The following is a 25,764-nucleotide window of genomic DNA, read 5'->3' as shown; positions in this document are numbered from 1 at the left end:
AAGGAGTAAGGCACAGCACACAGATGCTTTACCCCAGCCTATAGAGCCCGCTGTTTAATGTGAAGAGGCAGAAGCCTAGAAAGAGTTCATTCACCTGAGAGGTAGTAGAGGAGATTTACCTTCAGGGACCCTGAACCACATTTCTGGGCATTAGTTACTAGCTGGGGAACTCGGGCAACCTATAAGGGAATGCCATTCTAGAGAAAATTCCAAACCTGCCAAGCTAGAATGTATGGTTATTCAAACCTAGAGCAATCCTCGGCAATCCATCCCTGACAACAGCCAGCCACAACTAGGCTGCTAAAGCGGAACAGCCTCCAGAAAGCATATCTTCCCATATGCGTCTCACTTATCACCCACAGCCATCCTCCCAGAAAACCAATGGCAGACAGATTTACCAAAGAATGCCCTCTTCTATCAACATAACGAGTGTTAGAGGTAGTTAAATTCATTATTTGGCTCATGGATTTTAAGGTCAAGATATCCCCATATCCAGACCTAATAAAAAATAACAGACAACACAGAAATAGATATCCTAGATACAATTACAATTACCAGATGTAATTTTGGGAAATAAGTTTTTTAAAAAAGTTTGACTTGTGGGTAAGATCTTTGCATTATGTTAGGCAGAAGAATTTTTGAATTTGAATACACAAGGTTGTGCCGAGCTATCAAAGTGTGAACTTGTGGTTGTTTATTGTTTTCTATCTTTGCAGCATCCCTCTTTCTTGGGAAACCATTTCTACATCACTCTAATCATATACTTTTCCTGGAGCCATCAATCATAATATCTTGCTTGCCCTGGCCACAGTGTCCAAGGCCACTCGTATTCCTTCCTCTAAGGCTTTTGACTTGGAGCAGCAGTGGTCTTGCATTTGGGTCGCAGACCTTGGAAAGATATGACTATAAACCACTAATGCCATCTTCCCTGCCACTTGGAAAAAGTCCGTCTGTATTAGGAGAGAATGAAGTTAACACACAAACATATGCGGATCCAAAAGGTGAAAGTGAAAGAGGAAGACAGGAAGAGTGTTGATATCTCAGGGCCCAGTTATCCCTGACGGTGGCTGAGACTTCTCCATTACACGAGTAATTACATTCCCTTCTCACTTAAGCTAGTTTAAGCTGTTTCGGTCACTTGCAATTGACCAGTGCTAATTAAAATAGATCTCCACTTCATACCATATACAAAAGTATAGTCCAGAAGGATTAAAAACAAAGTTATAGAAGTATTATGCAAAATTACTGTAAAATATATATACAATCTTGGGATAGGAATGACATTCCTTAGTAAGACACAAAAATCCAGAGAAACCCTGAAGGAAAACACTGATAAATTTAACTACATAAACATGTAAAAATTTCTGTACAAGATAACAGAAAGAGTTAAAAAGAAATGACTATAAAACTAAACATGTAAAATCAAAGATTAATAGCTGTAATACTTTACAAAGCATTCTTAAAACTCATTAAGGAAAAATATCAAAACTCAGTAGGAAAAAATTTAGCAAATTATATGAAGAAGCAATTCACAGAAACTTGAACACGTGAAAAGAAATTCAAACACATTAATAAGCAGGGATCTACAAATTTTAAAATGAAATACTTTACCATTGGCAAAACTGTAAGAGACCGATGATCCTGACTTTAGGTCAGAGTATGAAGAGATAAATATGTAAGTAAATCATTGGCATAAATCACTTTCAATGTACACTGAAGCAGTAGCCAACACTACTTTAAAATGCTCCTAACCATTTGACCCAGCAATTCTACTTACTGTTTCTATACTGCCAAACATACCTGCGTGAGTACACAAAGGATAATGTTGAAGATGTTAAAAATCACCACTTTATGTAATAATAAAAAAATTGTTAACAATCTAAATGTCCATTACTGAATAGTAAATGAATATGGTTCGTCCATACTGTGGAGTACCATGCAGCAGTTAAAAAAGAATGTATTCAATTTATAACATGAAAAGATCCACTACATGTATTACTGAGTGAATAAAAACAAGATGCAAGACAATACATGCAAAATGATCCTGTTTAAAATTTCTTTTAAACTTTTTGTAAACATACATACATTAATGAAACTGCATGGAGAAAGATAAAAATGTTACACAACAAACAGTTGATGGGGGTTACCTTTGAGAAGGGTGTGAAAAAGCTATTTTTCCTCTGTGCTTTTTGCATTTTTTAAAACAAAAACAATGACTGCAAGTGTTACTTGTATTTTTTTAAAAAGAAAAAAAGAAAAAAAGGAATAGAAAATCTAAATCTTCCCACCCCCATCAAATTTTCATTTAAAAAAATTAAAAAAAAAAAATCAAAAGTTTGCTTTAATGTATGAAGTGTATTCTTACCTATCTCTTCTTGAACAGAGACAGGTGTAAGAGACTCTCTTTCTCCACTTTCAGGACCATCAGCTGCCTTAGCAGATTCACTCTGAGAAGAGTTTAGTTCACTGCTGCTGTTACTGTTTTCCAGATTAGGCTGAGTGGAGGTAGTGGTAGCACTAGTGTTACTGCTGTCACATGTCTTGTTAGGTTCTTCTAGAAAAATAGAATACCTGATTTTTACACTGGAAATCACATTAAAAAATACCTAATTGTCAGAAAAAACATTTTACTGTTTTTGGACTGCATTACAAAGATAGATTTTTTAAAAAGGAAAGCTGCTCATGTATGACTAATGCAGTGTATGAAAAGAAAATTTATAAGCAACACTCCATGAATTATTTTTTAAGTCACCCAGGCTATTAACTCAGATTTTTATCATTTGAGTGTATAGTGCAAAGCAGACAATTTTTCACATACCCCAAAGCTGAAGAATAATAAAGTGATATAACTATCTCAGTAAAACTTATGGTGTCCAAGATACTGAAGAAGTGATTTTTTTTTGAGATAATCCCTCAAAATATGAAATTTATATTAAAAAGTATCCAAACAGTATTAGAAACAGATTTAAACAGGATTCTTTACCCCTGAAGTTTTCTGCCTGAATTCTATGCCTCCAAATTAACTAAAAGTTAATACCTAAGTGATTATTAAATTTAAGAACAATTTAATAGTATCACTAAGAGAGTATTTCCTAAAAGTGTATCAAAATTAACACTACCCATGAACTGAAAGCCTAGATCTTCCTACGGTAGTTCAGAAACTTAAATCCCCCTCTGCACTTCACTGTCACCAATAAGATACTCTTTAAATAAATAACCTAAATTAAAAAGTGGTCAACAGTATATCACAAAGGCTCTCTCTACTATAATAAGCTCCTAAATATTTTTTGAGGAAAAAACCCCAACAATTTGATGGAAAAATGGGAAATTATATGAACAATCACAAAAGAAATAAAAACAGCCTTTATATATATGGAAATAGGCTCACAATTCAAACTAAGAGAAATTCAAACTAAAACTACGTGGAGAAACTACTCAACTATCAGACTGTCAAAATTCCAAGTCTCACAATGCACTCAGGTGGAGAGGCAGTGGAAATGCTCAACGGTACACAGTGAGCAAAAGGAAATAGACAGTATCTAGAAAAATTACACGTGCATTTACTCTTTAGCAATCCCATGTCGAGGAACCTATCCCAAAATACACTGGCAAAAATACTAAATTACTTGTTTACAGAGCAATTCATTGCAGCATTACTTATAATGGCAAAAGACCAGGAACAAACACAATGTCCATCAATAGGGCACTGGTTGAATAAAAGATGATACGCAATGAAGTATCTCATACCATAACAAGGATTGTGGAAATCACTATATCCACATACGTAATGATCTCAAGATTAAATGTAAATAAACAAACGCATAACAGTATTTATAGTAACTTTTGTATAAGAAGGAAAAAGAAATAAGAATTTGTGGACATACTTTGCTTTTATTTAAAAAACAAACAAACAAAAAAGACCCCACTGGAAGAATAACCAGAATGGCACCCCGTAAGGGAAGGGAAGAATCTAGATACCTAGAGAGGAAAGAGGTGAAAGTAAAGGTCTCTGCACACATATGGTTACATAGTCTGACTCTGGAATCATGTAAATGTTTGACATTTTTAAAAAATTAAAATTAGAACTGACACAAATAAACCTGAGCTATATATCAATTTGTGGGATAACCACAATTATTTCAAGTGACTTTGGAACACAGTATTTGGACTATATATCCTTATTGGAAATACAAGGAAAAGTAAAGAACTACAAAAAAATCCTAACTTCCACTCAATAGTCTTATTATTAGCAATAATATCAGTATTATGATATTCCTACAATCTATAAAATCGTTTATTACTGTTTTAATGCACATCGAGATAATATATTATTATTAATGAACATCTGTATCAAGATAAAGCAAATATATAATCAAGTTATTTTTGTTAGGAACTAAGGCTTTCAGTGTAAGGAAAAGAGACACAAACATAAAAATAAAAACAAAGAAATCTAGGATGCAATGCTCAATCTGAATTTAAAATGTCAACATGAATCAATGGTCTTTTTCTTTTAAAAATAGGTATTTTCTAATACTACCCACCCAAACAACCTAGAGACAGTGAGAGCCCCAGAGCAACTGAGGCCCAGACTATAGTCTCAAAATATCATTCTCCTCTAAAAGAACCCAGGGATTCTTGGAAGAATGACCGATTCCAGGTCTGGGAGAGAAAACGTGTAAGATAAGCCTCAGACATCTTATTCTGCCAAAAGCAAGGAAGCTATCTAAGGCTACTGGTGTCATGGCAAAATGACACAAAAGCCAATAGGAAGGGGCTTCATTGGTTAACATAAGGAAAAGGAATAACTGCAACAGAAACAAAATGAACATATGAAGACCCATGAGTTCAAACAGATACTTAAAATGAGAAAGCCAGGCCCCTCTCCCAAAACTCCATAACTCATGAATCACGACTGAAGGTAACTGGACACTACTAATCCCTGATTCTGAAAATTACAACCGAAGAGAAATAATTAAGCATTTATTCCTGCTCTAACTATATTTCAAGGTAGTCAAATACAAACAGTCTTAGTTAATGAGGGAAAATTCTTTACAGAAAAGTTATAGTTAAAAAAAAAAAAAACAACAGAAGAAATGATAGAATTAGAAATCACCATATTATAATCTCCAAATAGATAACTGGTCTGGAAAGGTCATCAACAACGGAGAGGTTAACGGGGAACTTTACAATGTCACCACCTGAATGATGAATCTTACCATTCTGTAAAGGTAGGTCAGACTCATGAGCCTTTGATGCAATAAAACATGAAGTACTGAGAACATAATTATGAAGTATTCTGGTCAAAATAGTTGAAAATTCATTTAATGAAGGCTTCAGAAACAAATTAAACAACACCAAGAGGAACGAAACAGACAAACCCTGGATGTGGGACATTCCATAGGAGGACACCTGATTCTTCAGCAAGTCAACAGCATGTAAAAGAAAAGCTAGGAAAGGGGAAGTGCTTTAGATTAACAGATCCAGGGGCTATAAAATCTAATGTCATGTCTATGAGGACCTTTTTGAAGTTATTTCAAACACAGTACATGTAAAACAAAACAAAACATTTTTAGGTGAGAAAACTTAAACTAACTGGATATTAAGAGTGTTGTCAAATTTATTAAAATGATAATAGCACTGTAATTATGTAAGACAATGTCAATATTCTTTAGATATGTATATAGGATTGATATTAACATAATGTTTGGAATTTGCTTTAAAATACTGCAGTGGGAAACGACTCAAATCCACATCAACAGGAAAAAGAATAAACAAACTTTGGTATAATTACACAGAGAATTATTATAATGCAGTTAATATGAAAGAACTCCAGCAACATACAACATTATATTAGTAATAGAATATAAAGTGAAAAAAATTCAGTTCCAAAAAGTTACACTTAACACAATACACTTAATAAAATATACGTAACACAATACACTTGCTGTAAAATTCAAAGTAACAAAAAACAGAAATATATAGTTTTTAGTAAATCACACAGATCAACTCAATGAGGCAAGAGTATGTGGGTTATATACCACTTTGGCAATCAGTTATCAACAGTCTTAACCCTATTGGGTTTCCCTTATAAGAAGGGAAGAAGATAGTAGCGAACACAAGATTCAGGGTAACAATCACTTCAGGTAGGGGAGACAGGGGATGGAACAACAGGAGATGGTTAGATGCAGGTAGTTTCAAAGCAGGACTTTGCTCTTTGCTTTGGGTGATAGGTTCCTAGGTGTTTATTTATTATTAAAGATACTTTTAAGCCTGAATAAATTAAGAATGACTATGCAATTAGTAATAAATGCAATTAACTAAGGATTATGATTTACCTAATACTGTACTCCTGGGATCAAAGAGGGGAAGTTTTTAAATTTGAGGCAAAAAAGATAAATGAGTTTTTGGCTGGTGTCTCTCTCCACACCATGCCCCTCTCCTTTCTTGGAGAGCAAATAAAAAATTCACTCTCTGCACTTTCTTCTCTTTGTGAATTCTTTCACAGCCCACGTCACACCGACCACCCTAACGTTTTGGTGGCTCTATTTCACCCCCTCCTCTGGCCTCCTGAGACCTGCAACTAGGGGAGCAGTTGGCACCAGAAGCTCGACCCCAGCTAACCCCCTAATCCTGTCTCTGTGAAGTTTGGAGGGAGGATTCTAATCCTTCTCCATCTCTCTGGACTCAGTTGACAGCCTCCTCCTCACCCACCTTCATGGCCAGCGATCATATAAGAAAAGTTGTTTTTTCCCTTAGAACAATTTGTAAGTTATACCCTCCTAAGCAATATTGAAACATTTATATTTTCCTCCCTACCTAATCCCTCCAGAATTTGGCAACTCTTAATGAGTATTATTTTCATGGCAATATGTTTGTTTCCATAAACCCAATAAGAATCTGTTCTCTAATAGCATCAGTTTCCAAATGTGGTTTTATTAACCAAGTCTTTGTCTGGAATGTCATCACTGAAAGTCATGTCTGGACTCTGGATGTCAGCAGAAAGCCTTAAGGAATTAATACGGACTTCTGAAGCCAATAAGAGTCCCTTGGAGAAATGATCCGGTGCTGTGCTTGGTCACATAGTTCAACACAGTCCTTCTAGGTAAGGAACAAGTTTGCTTTCCTGAAAGAGGCAAGGAGGAAACCTCAAGACATGTTGGGGACCTCAAGAACTTGAAGAATCCACTTAATAGGTATTTCAGGCAAAGCCAGATGGCAACTGTGTAGCTTGGCTTCTATGCCCTGAGGGCTGACTAATGCTCAATCTGAGGGCTCCTTGTGAAAATTCCAAAGCAGATTTGAAAGAATCTATGTAATTAATTGTTATTCTTGTTGGGTTCAAGCAAATAATCAGGCCAAATCAAAACTGGACTTATATGTCGTCTCTTCGATAAAATGAAGGTGATTTTAGGGAGAAAAGTTGTGGTTTCAATGAAAGCACCATGTCCAGTTGTCACCCACAAACTGAACTAAATCCTAATTTTCTAGTTTTCTTTCAAGCTAATGTTTCATTTTTTTCATTCCTCCTTTGACGTGGAATTACGGAACTACTGATGCAGCGCACCTACTCCACCTCTCCCTTTTGGGGATTTTCAGACCAATATCTAGTCCTGGTTTTCCTGGCTAACTAACTTATTCCTACGACCTATAGCAGCCTTTTTATTCTCACTTTTGGGCCATGTTTCCTCAAATATCTCAAACCCTTTAAACAACAAAGCATGCAGGCTCTGGGAGATTTCCTCCACAAAGGCCACTGGCCACAGCTCTTGCTTTTCAGGCTGTCCGAATCCACCCTCTTCCCCTCAATGACCCATACCCCGATCCACAGGCAGGGACAGCTCTACACACCTAACCCGCCTGAAGTAGTTCCAGAAAAAGAGACCTTTGTCCCTCTTCTCCAAAACCAAAATCAGGCCAGGTCATTAAGAATAAATCCATTTCAAAACCATAGAGGGGAGAATGAAAGGATAAAGCCAGCACCATTTGCCGAGCAGGCCTCTGACCTGGTTAAATATGACTGCCATTTCCCTCTTCTGCGCTTATGTCCCCAGGACTGGGTATTACTGGAAAGCAAGAACAGAACTAACCACTCCCTACAGCCACAGGCAGAGGATCACATCGGACAAGCTGCAGCCTGGCGTTACTACGCCCTCAACAGCCCAAGGGGCCACACAACAGCAACCACCCCCCCTTTTAAAATTTAATTATAATCCAATTAAAGCTCCAAGCCCCTAGCCCTCAAGGCTTGTGTATCTCTCCATACCATGCCCCTCTCCTTTCTAGGAGAGTGAGTAAAAACTTTATGGAAGGAAGGGAGAGAGAGAAGGAAGGAGAGAAAATAAACGAGATTTTTAAAAAACCTAAGTGAAGCAAATGAAAATCTTGACAATTTTTAAACCTAAATGTCAGATATATTGGGGGAGTCCATTATACTATTCTCTTAACTTTTGTGTATGTTTAAAATTTTGGATAAGAACATTTTATATGAAAGACAAATGGCAAATTTAAAATTTCATAACTACAATCAACCAACTCATATTGCAATAATGCATATAACTGAAGAGGTAAATCATACAAGAAACAGCAGATTCTTCACTATCATTCCTTTTACAGCTACAGATACAGATTCGTAAATTGCAGGATACCTAATTTATAATTGTCTAGACATCATCTTCTCAAATAATAAAATAATATATAATGATATCCCCTCACTTATGAGTTCAGAATGCCTTTTCTTGTAAAAATATTTTTTAAGATATATTAGGTTCTAGACCAACCCACAAACACTTTTTTATAACCTAATATATGCAAGTATGGCTTTAACTAGGAAAATAACTCTGGGAATGGAACTTAGAGAGATCCTGACTATATAGGAATTGACTGTGGGAGTGGGGGGGTGGGCTCAGCGGAGAAGAGCAAAGGGGAAAAAACTGGGACAACTGTAATAAAATAACAATTAAAAAAAAGAGATTCTGACTATATATAGTCCTGACTGGCGTAGCTCAGTAGAATGGGCATCGTCCTGCAAACTGAAAGGATTCCAGTTCATTCCCAGTCAGGGCGCATGCCTGGGTTGCTAGCCAGGCACCCGGTTGGAGGCGTGTGAGAGGCCATGTTTCTCTCCCTCCATTTCTCCCTCCTTTCCCCTCTCTAAAAATAAATAAATAAGATGTTAAAAAAACTTTATAGAAAATGCTCTCTGCTATTAGGGAGATAATGGTACTGCATAAAATAATAAGCAATCAATCCCCTATCCAGGTATTCTGATCTAAAGAAAACCATTAAACCACTGAAAGCAAACTGAGTTCAGATTCTACCCTTTTTAATCTTTCAAGATGTTAATGAGCTGAGGACTACTGTAAACTTTTTTGTTTATTTGTCCCAAGTGGAAAACGGTATTTTCCTCCATTTTGAATGACAATACTAATGTTGTTTGCTTTTAAATTATAGTTCTAGAGTTGCTGATCTCTTTACTTCATTATGCTACACGATTAAGGAAATCTTAAGCATCTGCTTCAAAACACCACAAAGAAGGTATCACCAGCCAACATGTACATTTTAGTTCTTAAGTCCAAATGTTCTGGCCCCACAGCAAATAGTATAGGTTTTGTATTTACAATGTTATTTTCTTTGGATATTATAAACATTGTAAATGAATAAAACCAGGAACACTTTTAGTTATCCCTCAAACCAAAAGTATATGCAGATCCTGATCTTCAGCTTCTGAACATAAACACCAAAGCCTAAAAAAAAAAACCCACAAAATTTTAAGCAAAAAACAAGGAGAAAAAAGTAACTTCCATCTGACAATAAAAAGAAAAATTTTTCAAGAAAAAATGAGGTAAAATAAATAACCAGAACATGTATAACTTAGAAACTAAAACAAAACACATTAAGAATAATAAGAAACAGAAAAAAAAAAATAAATAAATAAATAAAAGAATTATTTCACTCCTCCCTAAAAAAAAAAAAAAAATAAGAAGAAGAAGAAGAAGAAACAGGAGTATTTAACTGCAGAACTTAACAAAAGCCACTCCTGATCAAATCAATGAGGTAAGTGCATATGGGTAATACATTAGTTCAGCATTCAGTATCAACAGCTTTTTAGCCACTGAATTTCTCTTGTAATATAATTTAAAACTAAAGCAAAATGCTATATTTTAAGATGCTATTATCCCAAAAAGTTAAAAATAGGTTAAAGTCAGTGAGTTCTTGTAGTTCAATTTTATGAATGTTAAAAGTTTCATTCTGTTCATGGAAACATTTTCAAAGCAACTATAAATAGTTATATAAATACTTTATCAACTACTATTTTCCTAATCTCAGGCATGAAATCTAGAGGTATAACAAATAAAACAAATACTGTCTGCATTATGTTTAAATACAAATTATCAATGGTGGATTTGAGTTTAAGATGCAAGAAAGATATGTGTCCCTCTTCCCCCTAATAAATTTAAAATTGACATTCAGGTACAACAAGTTTCTAATTTAAACTCCAGGACAAAAATGTAATTCTGAAATTAAGCCTTTTTTGGTAACTACAAAGATATACTGAGTACAAAACAGAATACTTGCTATATGGGGTCATTTTGGGCAATACAAACATGTTTATGAACTAAAGTGAAATACCTGTAACATAGATGAAGAATAAAAGATCTGAGGAATAGATATTAAGAGAGTTACTTTTTAAAGTGATGTCTACCAATCTTTCCCCAAATATGGCCCAACTTCGGTTTAATCTTCAAACTTAGCCACATAAAATTTTTCTGATCACTGTTCCTACCCAATATGAAACCTGCCCATTTTTCTTATGTTTCTCATTCCTACAGATTTTTAGACCATAAATATCTAATTTTTCCTTTGCATGTCATTTATCATACTATATGAAAATAATAGTACTATCTGACAAGACCTGAAAAGGGAGCTTAAAATAATATGTATATTTCTTAAGAAATTCAAAAGTAGATATATTTCTAAAGTTTTACTGAAGATAAAACTTCTAAAAAGATTTTAAATTCCTGGATTACTTAAAAAACCCTTTCTATTCCAGAAAAGATACACAAAACAAACACTAATCAAAAGAAAGCTGTGGTAGCTTAGAAACACTATTAAAGATAAAGGATATTTCACTATGATAAAGTTAATTAAACAAGAAAATATAAAAATTATGTGCATCTAGTAACACTGCCTGAAACTATATTATGCAAAAACTGAAAAATTTAAAAGAGAAAAAGTGAACTCTACAGTAAATAGTTAGAAATTATTTAAAAGTATCTTGCAGAGAGGGGAAAAAATGTAGCAGGGACATAGATTTGAACAACACGTTAAAAAACCTTGGGCCCTGGCTGGTGTGGCTCAGTGGATTGAGTGCTGGCCTGAGACCCAAAGGGTTGCTGATTTTATTACAGGTCAGGGCACATGCCTGGGTTTCAGGCCAGGTTCCCAGTGGGGGCATGGGAGAGGCAAAGAGTCGATGTTTCTCTACCTCTCTTTCCCTCTGTCTAAATAAATAAATAAATAAATAAAATCTTTATTTTAAGTGGTTTAAAAAAAGTGGGGGTTAAAAACCACAAAAATGCAAAGAAAGCAAAAAAATGGGAAATAATAAAGAAAAAATAAACTAGAAAAAACATACAACAGAGGATTAACAAAGACAAAACTAATTTTTTAAAGACTAATAAATGTTAACAGTCCTGTGAGATGATTAAGACAGAACGGATAACTAAGTTCTGTGCTGAAAAGAGATAAGATCACTACAGATCCTGTAAACATTAAAAGATGGGATGTTTTATGCCAATAAAATTTTAAATTTACATAAAATGGGGTGGATTCCTAGAAAAATGTTATTTACTAAAACTGATATAAGAAAACAGAAACTATGAAGAGTCCACTATTACCAGAGAAATGAAATCTACGATGAATAACTCCCATAATGAAAACTCTAGGACCAGATGGCTTCAGCAAACATTTAAGGAATAAATAACACCAACCACAAAACCCTTGCAGACAAAGAAAAATGGGAACTTGTTCCAACTCATTTTATGAGACCAGCATAATCTTGACAACGAAGCCTGGCATGGACATTATCAGAGAAGGAAAACTTTAAGCCAACCTCACCCATGAAAGTAGATACAAAAATCATAAACAAAATAATAAAACGGATACAACACTACATAAGGACAGAAAGGCATCACAACCAAGTGGTATTTATTCTAGGGGTATGGATTGAGTTAATAGTTCAAAAAAAAATAAAGAAAATCAACGTAAGAACTTCTGCTTCCAGTCAAGATGGAGTAGAGGGACTGAATTTACCCTCACCCATGAAACAACCACAGACAAAATCAGAGACCACTTAACAGAAAATGAACAAAGAAACCCACAGGCACTTCACAAATGGAGATATTCAAATGACCTATACATACATATACATATGTGCATATACACACACATACAAAAAGGTACTCAACATCCACAGTCACCAGGGAACGGCAAGTTTAAACCAGAATAAGATATCCATACATTCCTATCAAAATGACTAAAATAAAGGGGGGCGGGGGTGGCGAAAGGAAACAATTATGTGAAATTGTTATAATAAATCTTTTGGGATTTCCATCAAGATTATTAACTATAATTTCTGATTTTTAGTGGAATTACAAGTGTTTATTTTCTTGTTTTGTTCATCTAAATGTTCCAATTTGTTTGTTGAAAAATATATACAGCTGCTATAATAAAAATTCTTTTTCATTTAAAAAGAAATACAAGAAGAAAGGCATAATGACATTCGTGGTATAATATGACATTTTGACTATAATTTTAATTTAAAAAAGCTTAAAACATGATTAATTAACTTACATTTTTATGTCAAATACATCTTGCAAAAAATTTTTTATGACAATGGTTTTCTATTATGATATTATGGTTTGAAATGTTAAAATAACTACATGAGCACATGCAAACAAAAATTAATCTGTTAGCACATACAGAATTGGAATGGTCAAATCATTCAACATGGAGCCATTAGTATGTAAGTACTTAAAACCAAAATATCCGCCACTATGGTCTTGTGATAAAATAGACAAGTAAGTCTATTAGACGAAAACACCTAAATGAACTTGGGAAAGCATGAAGATTATGATGAGTTTCAAGCACTAACTGCAGGAACATTGTCAAACTCCAAATGTTAGGTGACAATTTAGCAACCAGGGATGGCACTTATGTAAGCAAGCAGCATGAATGAACACATACTTTAAGGTTTTAGGTGACACTTAGCTTTTACTACAAAAGGGAAGGATTCCCCCCATTACAGAGGCATTGATACACTGCCCTCTGTACCTGGCACATCCTGGGGGAGCTCAGATGCCACCTTCTTCTCTGCCATGTTGCTGCTATCATGGGTCTCTGAGAGACACCCCACAGGACTCCTCCCTGCAGAGGGACTAGTCTCTTCTGAGGAAGCATTTGTTGTGTTGTCGCCAAGATTTGCTGACTCAGAGTTACCTTTATCCCCAACTTCTGTTGGCTCTACAGTAAAATGCACAACAAAACTTTAAAGATATCCTTTAAAATTCCTTTAGGACATATGGCCTCATTCAATCTACTACTAAAAATGAATGATCACAAAAAAACCTGCTTTTATTTGATGGCCATTTTGAAGCTATTAGATTTTTTGGGCTATTTTTGCAGTCGGTAATCCAAACAGTATTATTTAACATGTTAAAAATGTTTAATAAATATGAAAATGAACAAATTATATCGCATACAAAAGTGTATATTCTGTTATTAAAGTAATGATTCTTCACCAACAAATATCATAGGGAAATGGCACCTTATTAGGAAGTATAAATAGAGGTATGAGTATAACATTATAGAAAATCAACCAATATATATATATATATAACTCACTACAATGATTATGTATGTTACAAGGGGGAAGAGTATCCTAATCTCTTTAGAAATATAAAATTAAATAGTTATTTGTATTAAAAAGATTCATTCTCATTTTGCAAGTGAAACTGGAGGTTTCATAAATAACACTGATGAAGTATTTTCTTAACCAAGTAATTTTTTACCCTCAGATTTTCCTTGCTCAGGACCACCATCTGGTGTTTTGGCATCACTGTCTTTTTCAAGAGACTGGTCTTCGAACTCCTCTCTGCTTTTCTCAGCATCTTTGGGGTTATTTTCAGTCTCACTGTTGTCCTTGTCTATTTCTTCTGGGCTTTTAACGATATCGATCTCTCCCTTTTTTGCTCTTATGGATTCCAAAATTTCTTCTGTAATAAAAACAAATTTAAAAAACTTTATTTCCACATATACCAAATACAAAAGTAATACAAACGCCACTTAAAGAGTTTCAACTCAAGTTATTAAAGTCGAATATGTTAACTATCTGTGTGTGTGGTTCATTCAGGCATTGCTCTGATCCTTTGTTAACTTCTTTCTCTGACAAGAGAAACCTATGTCACATTATCTACAATATATCTATTTGGTTAATACTAATGTGCATAGTTTCAGAATTGATAAACTGTGTACCTCCATGAGAATTAAATTTACCAAGTAGAGTACAATGTTTATAAACAAGAAGAAACGTTTTTAAATTTTTATTTGTATATTTTTAGAGAGAAGGAGAGGGAAACATGGATTAAGGTTGCATGTGCCCTGACCAGGAATTGAACCTGCGACCTTTTGGTTCTCAAGCTGGAACTCAATCTGCTGACCCACACCAAGCCAGGGCTAGAAAGAAACATTTTTAATGCCATTCGCCCACGGTACTTCTTTTTGGATTTTTACATTTCCTTATTTATATTTCCTTTGTTTAAGTGTTCTCTACATTCCTTTTTGTCAATATTTCTTCAATTGTAGGTATCTGCAACGTTCCTAGGATTACAAAAACCCTGTAATACTGACCTTTCTGGTAAAGTGATTACATTTGAGCTGCTTGGAGTTAACTCCTCACACTCTCACCTTCTCTGCTAATCCCTGTATCACTATGGACGCAACGAACAGCTACAACAGCTCCAGGACCATTTCGAATGGAAGCAATTCCAGCCGGCACATTTTCTGTCCTTCCCCTCACCCACGTCATCCGAGGACCCTTTCCTACACAGTTTCTTTATATGCCTTGGCCTACTAAACACAGTCTTCAGTTCTGATTTGCTCCTAGCTCCATTCACTCATGCTAGGTACACTGAACTCATCCACGGCAGTATCTCAAAACACTCTTTTTAAAAGAACTTTTTGTTCCAAAAACAGATCCACCCTCATCTTCCACTGCCAGATATTCATAACCCAACTATCGTACATTGTGCCCAACTTCCCTAGTAAAAATCAAACATTAAAAACAAGACCTACTAAGTTTAGACCATCTAAATTAGATGGAAAGCACAGGCAGAATGACACAAGTCTCTGATTTTATATAGAGGCTCTAATTTCAAATATTCTATCATGTTACCACTCTATTAAGCATACATATATTTTATTAAGTCTAGATGTGTTTGTTTTAGATTTTAAAAATTATGGTACCCACAGCCATGAGAAAAACAGACTAAAAACGTCAAAGGAATGAAAACAACATTAAAGGATGACAGAAAAAATAATCATTTTAATACACATTCTATAAATACGTACATACATTCTATGTACTTTGCGGGAATATTTCAAAACTAAATTGAAAGAATTAATATACTAAAAATTTTTTTTAAATCTCTAATTAATAAAATTTATTACAGGCCCTGGGCAGGTAGCTTGGTTGGTTAGAGCAGTCCCAATAGGCCAAGGTTGCAGGTTCAATCTCTGGTCAGGGCACATACAAGAATCAACCAGCCCTGGCTGGTGGGGCTCAGTGGGTTGAGGGCCAGCCTGCAAACCAAAGGGTGTCACTGGTTCGATTCCCGGTCAGGGCACATGCCTGGGATGCGGGCCAGGTCCCCAGTTGGGGGTGTGTGAGAGGCAACCACACACTGATGTGTCTCTCCTTCTCTTTCTCCCTCCCTTCCCCTCTCTCTTTATAAAAAAAAAAAAAAAGTGAGCTTTAAAAAAGATTCAACCAATGAATGTATCAATCAGTGGAACAACAAATCAATGTTTCTCTTTCTCTCTCTAAAATCAACCAATAAAAATTTTAAAACATTTAAAATTGATTTTAGAAAGAGAGAGAGGAAGGGGGAGGGGGAGGAATGGGGAAGAGGGGAGAGGGAAAGGGAAAAGAAACACTGATTTGCTGTTCTATCCATTTATGCACTCACTGCCTGAAGGAAGTGAGAAGGTCCCACTGCCCAGCAGCTGCTGCTGCTGGAGAGTTCTATCCACCTATTCATGGATCCCCCTGCCCCATTCAGCATGCAGTCTCTGCTTCTGCAAAGTGGTATGATCAAACAGACTATGTCCTTCATTGAATTTTGTATTGTAGACAGTAAAGATGTTAATGTAAATTTTAAAAAGTCCAAACTTACATTTAGTTGTCTTGGAGGAAGTGATAATTTTAAACATTTAAATGAAACTGATCTTTTCTACTGCACAGATCCAGATAGCTCCAAGCATAAAAGAACGGACAGATCGATATTATGCTGTTTAGGAAAAGGAGAATCTGGCCAGTCATGGCCAAGATTAACAAAAGAAAGGGCAAAGTTTAATTGGCTTAGTGTGCACTTCACTAATGGAAAAAACTAAGATGATTCAGATGAAGACATGTCTACTTTTTGTTGTTTCTCTGAGATGATGAACAACATGGGTGATGATGAGGATGTTACATTTACCAGAGGTAGATGGAGCAGATGATTACTCATGAGACAAGAATGATGAAAAATGCTAGATCTGAAGTAAGGATGTGTCATTTCTGGATTCTGAGAAAGAAAAATAACTTCTCTGCAAGATTTCGTAATTATAGAATTCCTGAGTTGATAGCTTTAAAAGCAGAGATGCTGAATTTGCCTTCTTTAATCCATTTTTCAACCTGTTCGTTTTCTTAAAAGGCTTCACTAAGGGTTGTACAGAGCAATTTTAATTCAGCCGAGGCAATAACCTTATGAGTGAACATTTCCCAGGCTTCCATGATGCTGTTGAGGTCCTAGGCAACTGATACAGTAGTTCTGATAAAAACATTTCATTTAAGTTTCCTTTACTTCATAACATAGATACTGACATGATAGGAAGCTCTTGGATTACAGAAAGATAACTAAGTTTGAGATTTTAGAACATGGACTCAAACTGGCTGAAACAAATTGGTGGATAACTTAAATTGGTAACCTATTGTACCTCTGGTGTATTCTTTGGGATTGCTCCATTAAAGTTTTATTTTTTCAAAAAATTTTACTTCAAATTATGTACATAAATGATCACTAGTCAGTGTTTCAAATGTATTTTAGCTAAAACTAATGAATGCTCTAACTTAGGTGGCTTTTGAAGCCTGTACATTTGGTATTGTTTGACCCTTAAACTTTTCTATCCCTTAGCATGGAGGACGAAGAAAAGGCTGTACATTTAGATCAAATTTGTATTTGCACTGTCAGTATGGCAATGAGTGAAAAAAATGTTAATACACTACTGGATTTTCCTTTTGCCTTTTTTTTTTTTTGACCCAGCTTGTACCAGGGCTGAAAACCTCAATTTATGTTCATGACAGTGGGGAGTTTTTAATGTCTACATTCTTTCTAATAAACTGTTGGCAGCCCTCAAAAAAGAAAGCACAGGTAAGATTTATTAAACAACAGAGAGCATATCTTGCAGAATTTTTAAAAATGGCAATAATGGTTTTCTCTGGAAAAAGGAAAGAGAAACTGGGGATTATGAAGGTCAGAGATTTATTTTTCACTGTACAAGTTTTTGTGCTATTTAAACTTTTTTTAAAAAAATCATAGGCAATTTATCTTTTAAAAAGCACAGAATTTTTAAAGAGCAAAAAGTTATGCAACAAAATAAATGAGGTAGCAATTGAAATATAACCCAAAGTATAAAATTAAAATATCCATGAGTCTATACTGATATAAATGACTGAATAAATAAATGTAAAACTGTCATATCTCTTGTGCAGAAAAATCCCAAATAATTTAGACAGCTGCTCCCTCAAAGAGGTGGAGCATAACACGCCACCCCTAAGTTGTGCATAGTGACTTTCTTCCCAAAGGGAGGCATAATTTTAGAATGTTGAAACCTCACAAACACTACCTCAACCAGATAATCAAGGTTAATAGAGCCAGTGATACATCATGTTGATAGCATGTACTCCTGATGATGAGAATGGTACTTCATCTTTGTGGTTTTCCTCCCCCAGATCCATAACCCCAGGTTAACTATAAGAACATGAGACAAATCCACGTTGAGGGCATTCTACTAAATACCTGACCAGTACTCCTCAAACCTGTCAAGTTCATCAAAATAAGGAAAGAGTGAGAAACTGTGACCTACGGCAATCTACAGGAAACGAAAAAGACAAAATAACTAAATATAATGTGGTTATCTAGAAGGGATCATGAGACCAAAAAAGTATATTAGATAAAAACGAAAGAAATCTGAATAAAGCATAGACTTAAGTTATTACAATGTATCAGTACTGGTTCCTTAGTAATGGCAAATGTACCACAGTAACATTACATGTAAACAATAGGGGAAACCTGATAGAACTCCCTGTACTACCATGGCAACTTTTCTGTAACTCAACATTATTCTAAGATTAAAAGTTTTATTAAAAAAAAAAAGAAAGCAGAGTAAATTAAAAAAGAATACTATTTCTCCTTATTAAAAATAGGGTTCCCTAAAAGATTTAATAAGTTAGTTGAATTAAAGAAACAAACAAACCCTGGCAAGGTGGCTCAGCTGATTGGATCATCGTCCCACACACCAAAGGGCTACAGGCTAGAGTCTTGTTCAGGGCACATACCTACGTTATGGGTTCGATCCCGGGTCAGGGCATATATAGGAGGGAAGCAATCAATGTCTGTCTCCCTGTCTGTTTGTCTCTCTCTCTTTCTCTCTCTCCTCATTCCTCTCTAAGTCAATAAACATATCCTCAGGTGAGGATTTAAAAAAAAAGAAGCAATTTGGGAAATATTAGTAATGACCAGAATAAGATACAGAGCTCTATGAAGTACATTGCATCCCTAATTTATGTTGAGAAGAACAAGGTGCTCCTGAGAAAATGAAATACAGGAAATTCAAGTAAAATATATGCACTTGAAATTTTTAATACATTTTCAAATTTGTAAGTGATTTCATTGCAAGAGTTTATCTCAAATTTAACAAAAAGTAAAATGAAAAAATTTCCCTCTCACCATTAGCTGCCGCCAGAAAGGATTTGTTACTGCCCCGAGCCTTATTAGTCAAGTCTTCGGTTATGTCCATGTGACGGTGGATTTCTTCACGCATTTCTTCCAGAGTTTTGCAGAGTTCTGCTTCCCAGTAATCTTTGTCTAGACAGTCAATTAATTCTGCAAGCTGGACCTTTGTACTGTAGTACCAAATTTTCTTTTCATTTTCATTTTCTGTATCTTCTTCTCTGTTTAAATAAAAGTACAAAAACGTTTCCTGTGTTAGACATAATGACAAAGTTTGTGCACAGAAGCTCAACAGACCTGCTCATAAGAGATGCTCTCAAGTCTCCTTGAAACTCAAGTTTTTCTTATTTTATTTGAGTAACCTCTAATTATTTTGATTTTCTAGCCCATAGCAGTTTAGGATAAAAGGATTTATGAATAGCAGTGGGGAGAGGAATTAGTACAGCAGCAAAAAAGATATCTGGAGACTTCTGGTCCGGGTGGAGGCATAGGTAGACAAGCTACACCTTCTTGTGCAACCACAGAAAGAATTACAACTAAATCTCAAAACAAATAATACCCAGAACTGTCAGAAAATCAAATGGTATGAAGTCCAACGACCAAGGATTTAAAGAAACCACAATCATCCAGATGGGGAGGAGGAACGGAGACACAGAGACGGGCGGAGAAAGGAGAAGGCAGTGGTGGCGGTGGAACAGGCATGGGCGGTCCCCCACTCACAGGTGGTGGATAAAACAGGGAGGGATACCAACGATTTGGAACACAAGGAAGGAGAAGCATTCAGTCAGAACAGCAGGAAGAAAAAATAATTCAAAAAAATAAGGAGAGGCTTAGGAACCTCTGGGACAACTTTAAACATATCAACATCAGAATCATAGGGGTGCCAGAAAGAGAAGAGGAAGAACAAGAAACTGAAAACTTATGTGAAAAAATAATGGACGAAAACTTCCCTAATTTGGCAAAGGAAACAGACATACAAGTCCAGGAAGCACAGAGTCTGAAAAAAGCTAGACCCAAAGAGGACCACACCAAGACACATCATAGGTAAGATACTAAAGATTAAAGATAAAGGGAGAATCTTAAAAGCAGCAAGAGAAGAGTTACCTACAAACGGGTGCCTCTAAGACTATCAGCTGATTTCTCAAAATAAATTTTGCAGGCAAGAAGGCACTGGCAGAAGTATTCAAAGTAATGAAAAGCAAGGGCCTACAACCAGGATTACTCTACCCAGCAAAGCTATCATTTAGAATGGAAGGGCAGATAAAGTGCTTCCCAGACAAGGTAAAGCTAAAGGAGTTCTTCTTCATCATCAGGCCATTATTATATGAAATGTTAAAGAGACTTATTTAAGAAAAAGAAAATCAAAACTAAGAACATTAAAATGACAACAAACTCAAAATTATCAACGACATAATCTAAAAAATAAAAACAAAAACAAACTAAGCAAACAACCAGAACAAGAACAGAATCATAGCTATGAGAATCATTTAGAGGGTTATCAGTGGAAAAGGGGGAGTGGGGAGGGGGGAGGGGGAGAAATGGGGAAATTGTGCAGGAATTAAGAAGCATAACTGGTAGGAACAAAATAGGGGGAAGTTAAGAATAGTATAGGAAAGGGTGAAGCCAAAGAACTTATATGCACGACCCACGGACATGAACTAAGTGGGGTGGGACTGCTGGAGGTAATGGGGGTACTGGGAATAGGGGAGTAAAGGGGGAAAAATTGGAAAACTGCAACAGCATAATCAATAAAATACTTTTTTAAAAAGGCAATAACAAATTAAAAATCCAATTAAGTGACAATATCAAATCAGAAAGTACTTAGTGAGCTTTGACAGAGCATGAGAGTTACAGCACTGCCTGATTCTTTTTCTTAACAGGTGTGTTTTTTTAAAAGATTTTATTTGTTTATTTTTAAAAATTGATTTGAGAGAGAGAAACATCAATTTTTGTTCTATTTATTGATGCATTCCTTGGTTGATTCTTGTATGTGCCCTGACCAGGGATCCAACCTGCAATCTTGGTGTATCGGGACAATGCTCTAAATGAGCTACCTGGCCAGGTCTAGTTATTTACTTTTAGAGAGAGAGGAAGGGAGGGAGAAAGACAGGAAGAGAGAAAATCGATGTGAGAGGGAAACATCGACAGGTTGCTCCTCACACACACCCTGGACAGAGACTGAACCCTAACCCAGGCAATGCCCTCCCCAGGAGCGGAACTGGTGTCCTTGCACTTTGTGGGACCAGCCCAACCAACTGCGTCACACAGGTGAGGGCACTGTCTGATTCTTTATTTTCTAAAACAGCCCTCTTAAGAATTTCCCCTGTTAACTTCTTTTGGTAACTGTTTTGATTTTCTCTCTTTTTTTTTTCAGAAATATTGACAAATTTCAATGGAACAAGAAAAGCATTCTACATAAAAAATTTTAAGGTAGAAAATTTAATTTACAAGCATAAGATATCAACATGAAACTGAAATGCTATGGAAATAAATTTAATTAAATGGCCATTCTGTCAATTTTTTCAAGCAACTCGCATACTACTGAAAGGGTCCCTAACATATGACCGACATAGTCCCTGCTGGTATCTGCAGAATGTCTATCTTGACAAAGAACACTTACTTACAATTTTAATCTTAACAACAAACTCACTACTTCATACGGCAGTCTTCTCTAAACTGGAATTGCTCTTTTAGAAAGGTTTTCTTCTTAATGTGATGATGCAAACCTAACACATCCACCAAGCAGTCCTGGTTCTGTCTGCTTGAGTTATATGACATCAGCCTAACAATCCTTCACACACAGTCTTTCAAATCTTTCACAACATCTATACTTTCACTGTTTCTTTCTTTTCAGGACAAATATGATCGAATATTTTAATCATTCCTCATACAACATGTTATCCAGAGTCTTCAATACCCTAATATTATTTGCCTATATGTCGTTTGTCAACATCCCTCTAAAAATGTGACACACGAGAACTATTTTTAAAATTCTGCTCATCGGATATTAATACTTAACACTGACAATATTTTTCTCCTTGAAGCTGCATGTAGAAGGACAAGTTCTTTAAAAGCATAAAGCAGCAAAACAGAATGCACAATAACTGATAATGCTTTCAAACAAATGTTGTTTTAATACTTATGCACTTGGGCACATTTACAGTTTATATTATCAAAATTACTAGTTCTAATTGTAAAAGTGACAACAGCAGCTTTCCTATATAAATATACATTGATTTGTATTGTACATACATTTGGTTTTGGGGTTAGAGTGTGGTTTCTATAGCAGCTCAGTCCCTGCACTGTTCCTTATGGACACCCAGACTTGCCTGGCATCCCGACAAACACTAATCGGCTCAAGATGATCACAGGATGGCTGGGATGAAAATCTCTGCCAAAGCATATACTTATTTGCCTTTCACTATGGCAAGATAAGAGGTTAATGCCTAACATTAATTTTTTCATTTTATTTCTAAACAAACCTTCAGAAACAAAGAATAAGCACCGCTAGGACAGTGGGCTGAAAAGAATGCCCCCTCCCCCAATTCATGTCTACCTGAAACCTTAGAATGTGACCTTATTTGGAAACAGACTTTGTAGATGTAATTAGCTAAGGATCTTGAGATGAAATTGTTCTGGATTTAACATAAACCCTAAATCCAATGTCTGGTGTTCTTACAAAAAAAAAAAAAGACACAAACAGAAGGTGATGTGAAGATAACAGGCAGAGCTGACGCTTCTGTCTATAAGCCAAGAAACGTCAAGGACTGCTAGCACCACCAGGAGCTAGGAGAGGGGCAGGGACCAACTCTCCTGAGAGCCTCCACAAAGAACCTATCCTGTTACACCGTGATTTCAGACTTCTAGTCACCAGAATCATTAAGAGAATACATTCCTGCTATTTTAAACAACTCAGTTTATGGCAATTACAGTATTACCTCACTTATCGCGGGTATTACGTTCTAGACAACCCCCCCCCCCACGATAGGTGAAAATCCGCGAAGTAGGAACCTTACATTTATTTTAGTATTTATATATATTTTAAGGCTTAATAAACCCAATAAACCCTTCCCACACACTTATAAACTGTTCCCAGTCCCTTATTAACCTTCCCCACTCCCTTATTAACCTTTTCCATACTTTTATAAACACTACTTATGTTCTTAAACATATTCTACACTCTTAAACCTACGTAACTTTAACAACATACGTATACAGTACCGCAAAATCGCATGATATAGCGAAAAATCCGCGATAAAGAATTAAATATAAAATATTTTTTAAAACCCCACAATACAGTGAGGCTGCCCTAGGAAATTAATACAGATTCTGATATCGGGAAATTAAGTGTTATAACAAAATACCTAAAAACATGGAAGTGGCTTTGGAATTGAGAAATAGGAAGAGGCTGGAAGAATGTGAGGCACTTGCTGGAAAGGCACAGACTGCCTTGAAGAAACAGTGACAGGCAGAGATTAGAATTACGAGGATTGTCCAAAAGGTAATCCAACCATGTAATATGAAAAATAGAGACATTTAATGAACAAGATACAAGAAACATTGTACACAGGACAATGATGCCTCAGTCCCCTTCAAAGTAGGCACCTTGGGACCTCGTGCAGTTCTTCCAGTCTCTATCAGGTGCCCCATCTTATTTTCCTGACTCTCAACATTCTGAAATTTCTTCCCTTTCAAAGGTGATTATAGTTTTGGGAAAAGCCAGAAGTCACGGGGTGCCAAATCTGGGCTGTAGGAGGACTTGGTCACCTGGGTGATTTGATGTTTCACTAAAAAACTCTGCACGAGATGTGATGCATGAGCTGGTGAGTTGTTATTATAAAGCAGCCAATCACCAGCTGTGGCCTTCTGAATCATCAAAGAGTTTCCATGGAAAAATGTTCAAGTTTAACGCAAAATATGATGCAGATTCATTGCTCTACTCGCTCATTCTGAATGTGACAGCCACACAGTACACATGTGGCATCTACCACACCCACAGACTAGTACAGTGAAGTCGTCACTGTTCATGCATGCACATTCCAGTCCACTCTCCTTGGCTGCCGGGTAACATCAATGTTGCGCAAACTGTTTTCTAGACTTTTTCTGGACAGACCTCGTATGCTGCCAACAAGCCAGAAGCTGTAAAGGGCAAGGACATATTCGTTCCTAGAGCTTTCAGGGGGAACATGGCCCCACTAACACCTTTACTTTAGACTTCTAGCCTCCAGAACTGTGAGAGAATAAACTTCTGCCACCCAGTTTGTGGAACTTTATTACAGCAGCCACATGAAACTAATGCAGTTGGGGATCCAGCAATTAAGGACAAGCAGGTCAGAATGCCCAGAACTGAATACTGATTCCACTCCTTACTAGCTGTGTGATGCTGGATAAATCACTTAACTTCTCTGCACCTCAACTTCTCCAACTGAAAATTGGAGTGACAGTACTTACATCAAAATGCTGTCAGGAGGGCTGAGCTGAGTTAAAATATGTAAGTTCTTACAACACAGCTCATGGGTACAATAAGCAGAGCTGCTGTATTTTCCTCATCTTTTGAAACATGTTATCTACCTTACGACAGATATTTACAAGTAAGATGGCTGTTTAAAAAGAAAAGGGTAGCCCTGGCTGGTGTGGCTCAGTGGATTGCGTGCCAGCCTGCAAACCAAAAGGTCACCAGTTCAGTTACCTGTCAGGGCACAGGTCTGGGCTGCAGATCAATTCCCCAGTTCCTCTCCCTCTCTTTCTCCCTCCCTTCTCCTCTCTCTGAAAATAAATAAATAAGAAGGAAAAAGGAGGGGGAAAAAGGTAGAAGTGTTTGAAAGGGAAAGAGGTTCAGAGAAAGCAAGCCCTGAGAGATAGCATAAATAGGCCGAGACTGGAAGGATAAGTTAGCCAAAAGGTTTTTGGGTGTTCTAGTTTGCTTTTATTTATTTATTTTTTGGGTGGTGGGAAGGGAGAAAATTAAATGTACAAAGTTAGGGACCTGTGAACTTTTGGTGAACAGCAAACCTGAGTAATTAAAAGTCTTTTCAACTTGAGGGAAAAGAAGACCTGATCAGAGTTGCTATTTTAAAAATCATCTAGCTATGAAATGCAAAATAGAATTGGGGAATGGGGAGTTATATATAGATAAGACCAGACAGGAGGCCATTAAACTAGTTTAATCGAGATGATGTTGGCTTGCATTATAGTAGGGACACTGAGAATGGAGAGAAACTGATTCAATATTTAATAGGTAATTAAAAGGCATAACAAACAATACAGGCCAAAAAACTATTTTCATGTTTCTAGCTTGAGCAGCTGGTTGATGGTGATCCCATTTACTAAGAACAAAGGGCAGGTAATGGGGAGGGGGAGGGCTCGGAGCATGTAATGAGTTCCATCTTACACATGTTATGAGGTGCCTGTTGCTGGAGATACAGAACTGGACGTGGGCAGACAGTGGAATAGATGTAGATTTGATGGCAGCCAAACCAACAAGTAAACAGGTAGC

The 25,764-nt window shown here is 36.2% G+C and overlaps 1 protein-coding gene and 1 pseudogene across 3 annotated transcripts in view; one reads left to right on the top strand and one right to left on the bottom strand.

Moving 5' to 3' along the window:
- Window positions 1-25,764, bottom strand: part of BPTF (bromodomain PHD finger transcription factor) — a 115,784-nt gene that overhangs the window by 65,864 nt on the left and 24,156 nt on the right. For all 3 annotated transcript variants that reach the window (XM_090257253.1, XM_090257254.1, XM_090257255.1), the window contains exons 3-6: window positions 19,266-19,489; window positions 14,070-14,273; window positions 13,333-13,521; window positions 2,366-2,554 (exon numbers count right to left, since the gene is read on the bottom strand). In XM_090257253.1, coding sequence (XP_090113379.1) covers window positions 2,366-2,554; window positions 13,333-13,521; window positions 14,070-14,273; window positions 19,266-19,489 — 806 coding nt within the window. The remainder of the gene's footprint in view (window positions 1-2,365; window positions 2,555-13,332; window positions 13,522-14,069; window positions 14,274-19,265; window positions 19,490-25,764) is intronic.
- Window positions 14,990-16,810, top strand: LOC149998758 (prostaglandin E synthase 3 pseudogene; annotated as a pseudogene).

This window comes from Furipterus horrens, unplaced genomic scaffold (genome assembly GCF_987537825.1).
Source record: "Furipterus horrens unplaced genomic scaffold, mFurHor1.1.pri manual_scaffold_11, whole genome shotgun sequence".
NCBI classification, from domain to species: Eukaryota; Metazoa; Chordata; class Mammalia; order Chiroptera; family Furipteridae; genus Furipterus; species Furipterus horrens.
This window is presented reverse-complemented; position numbering and strand designations above follow the sequence as displayed.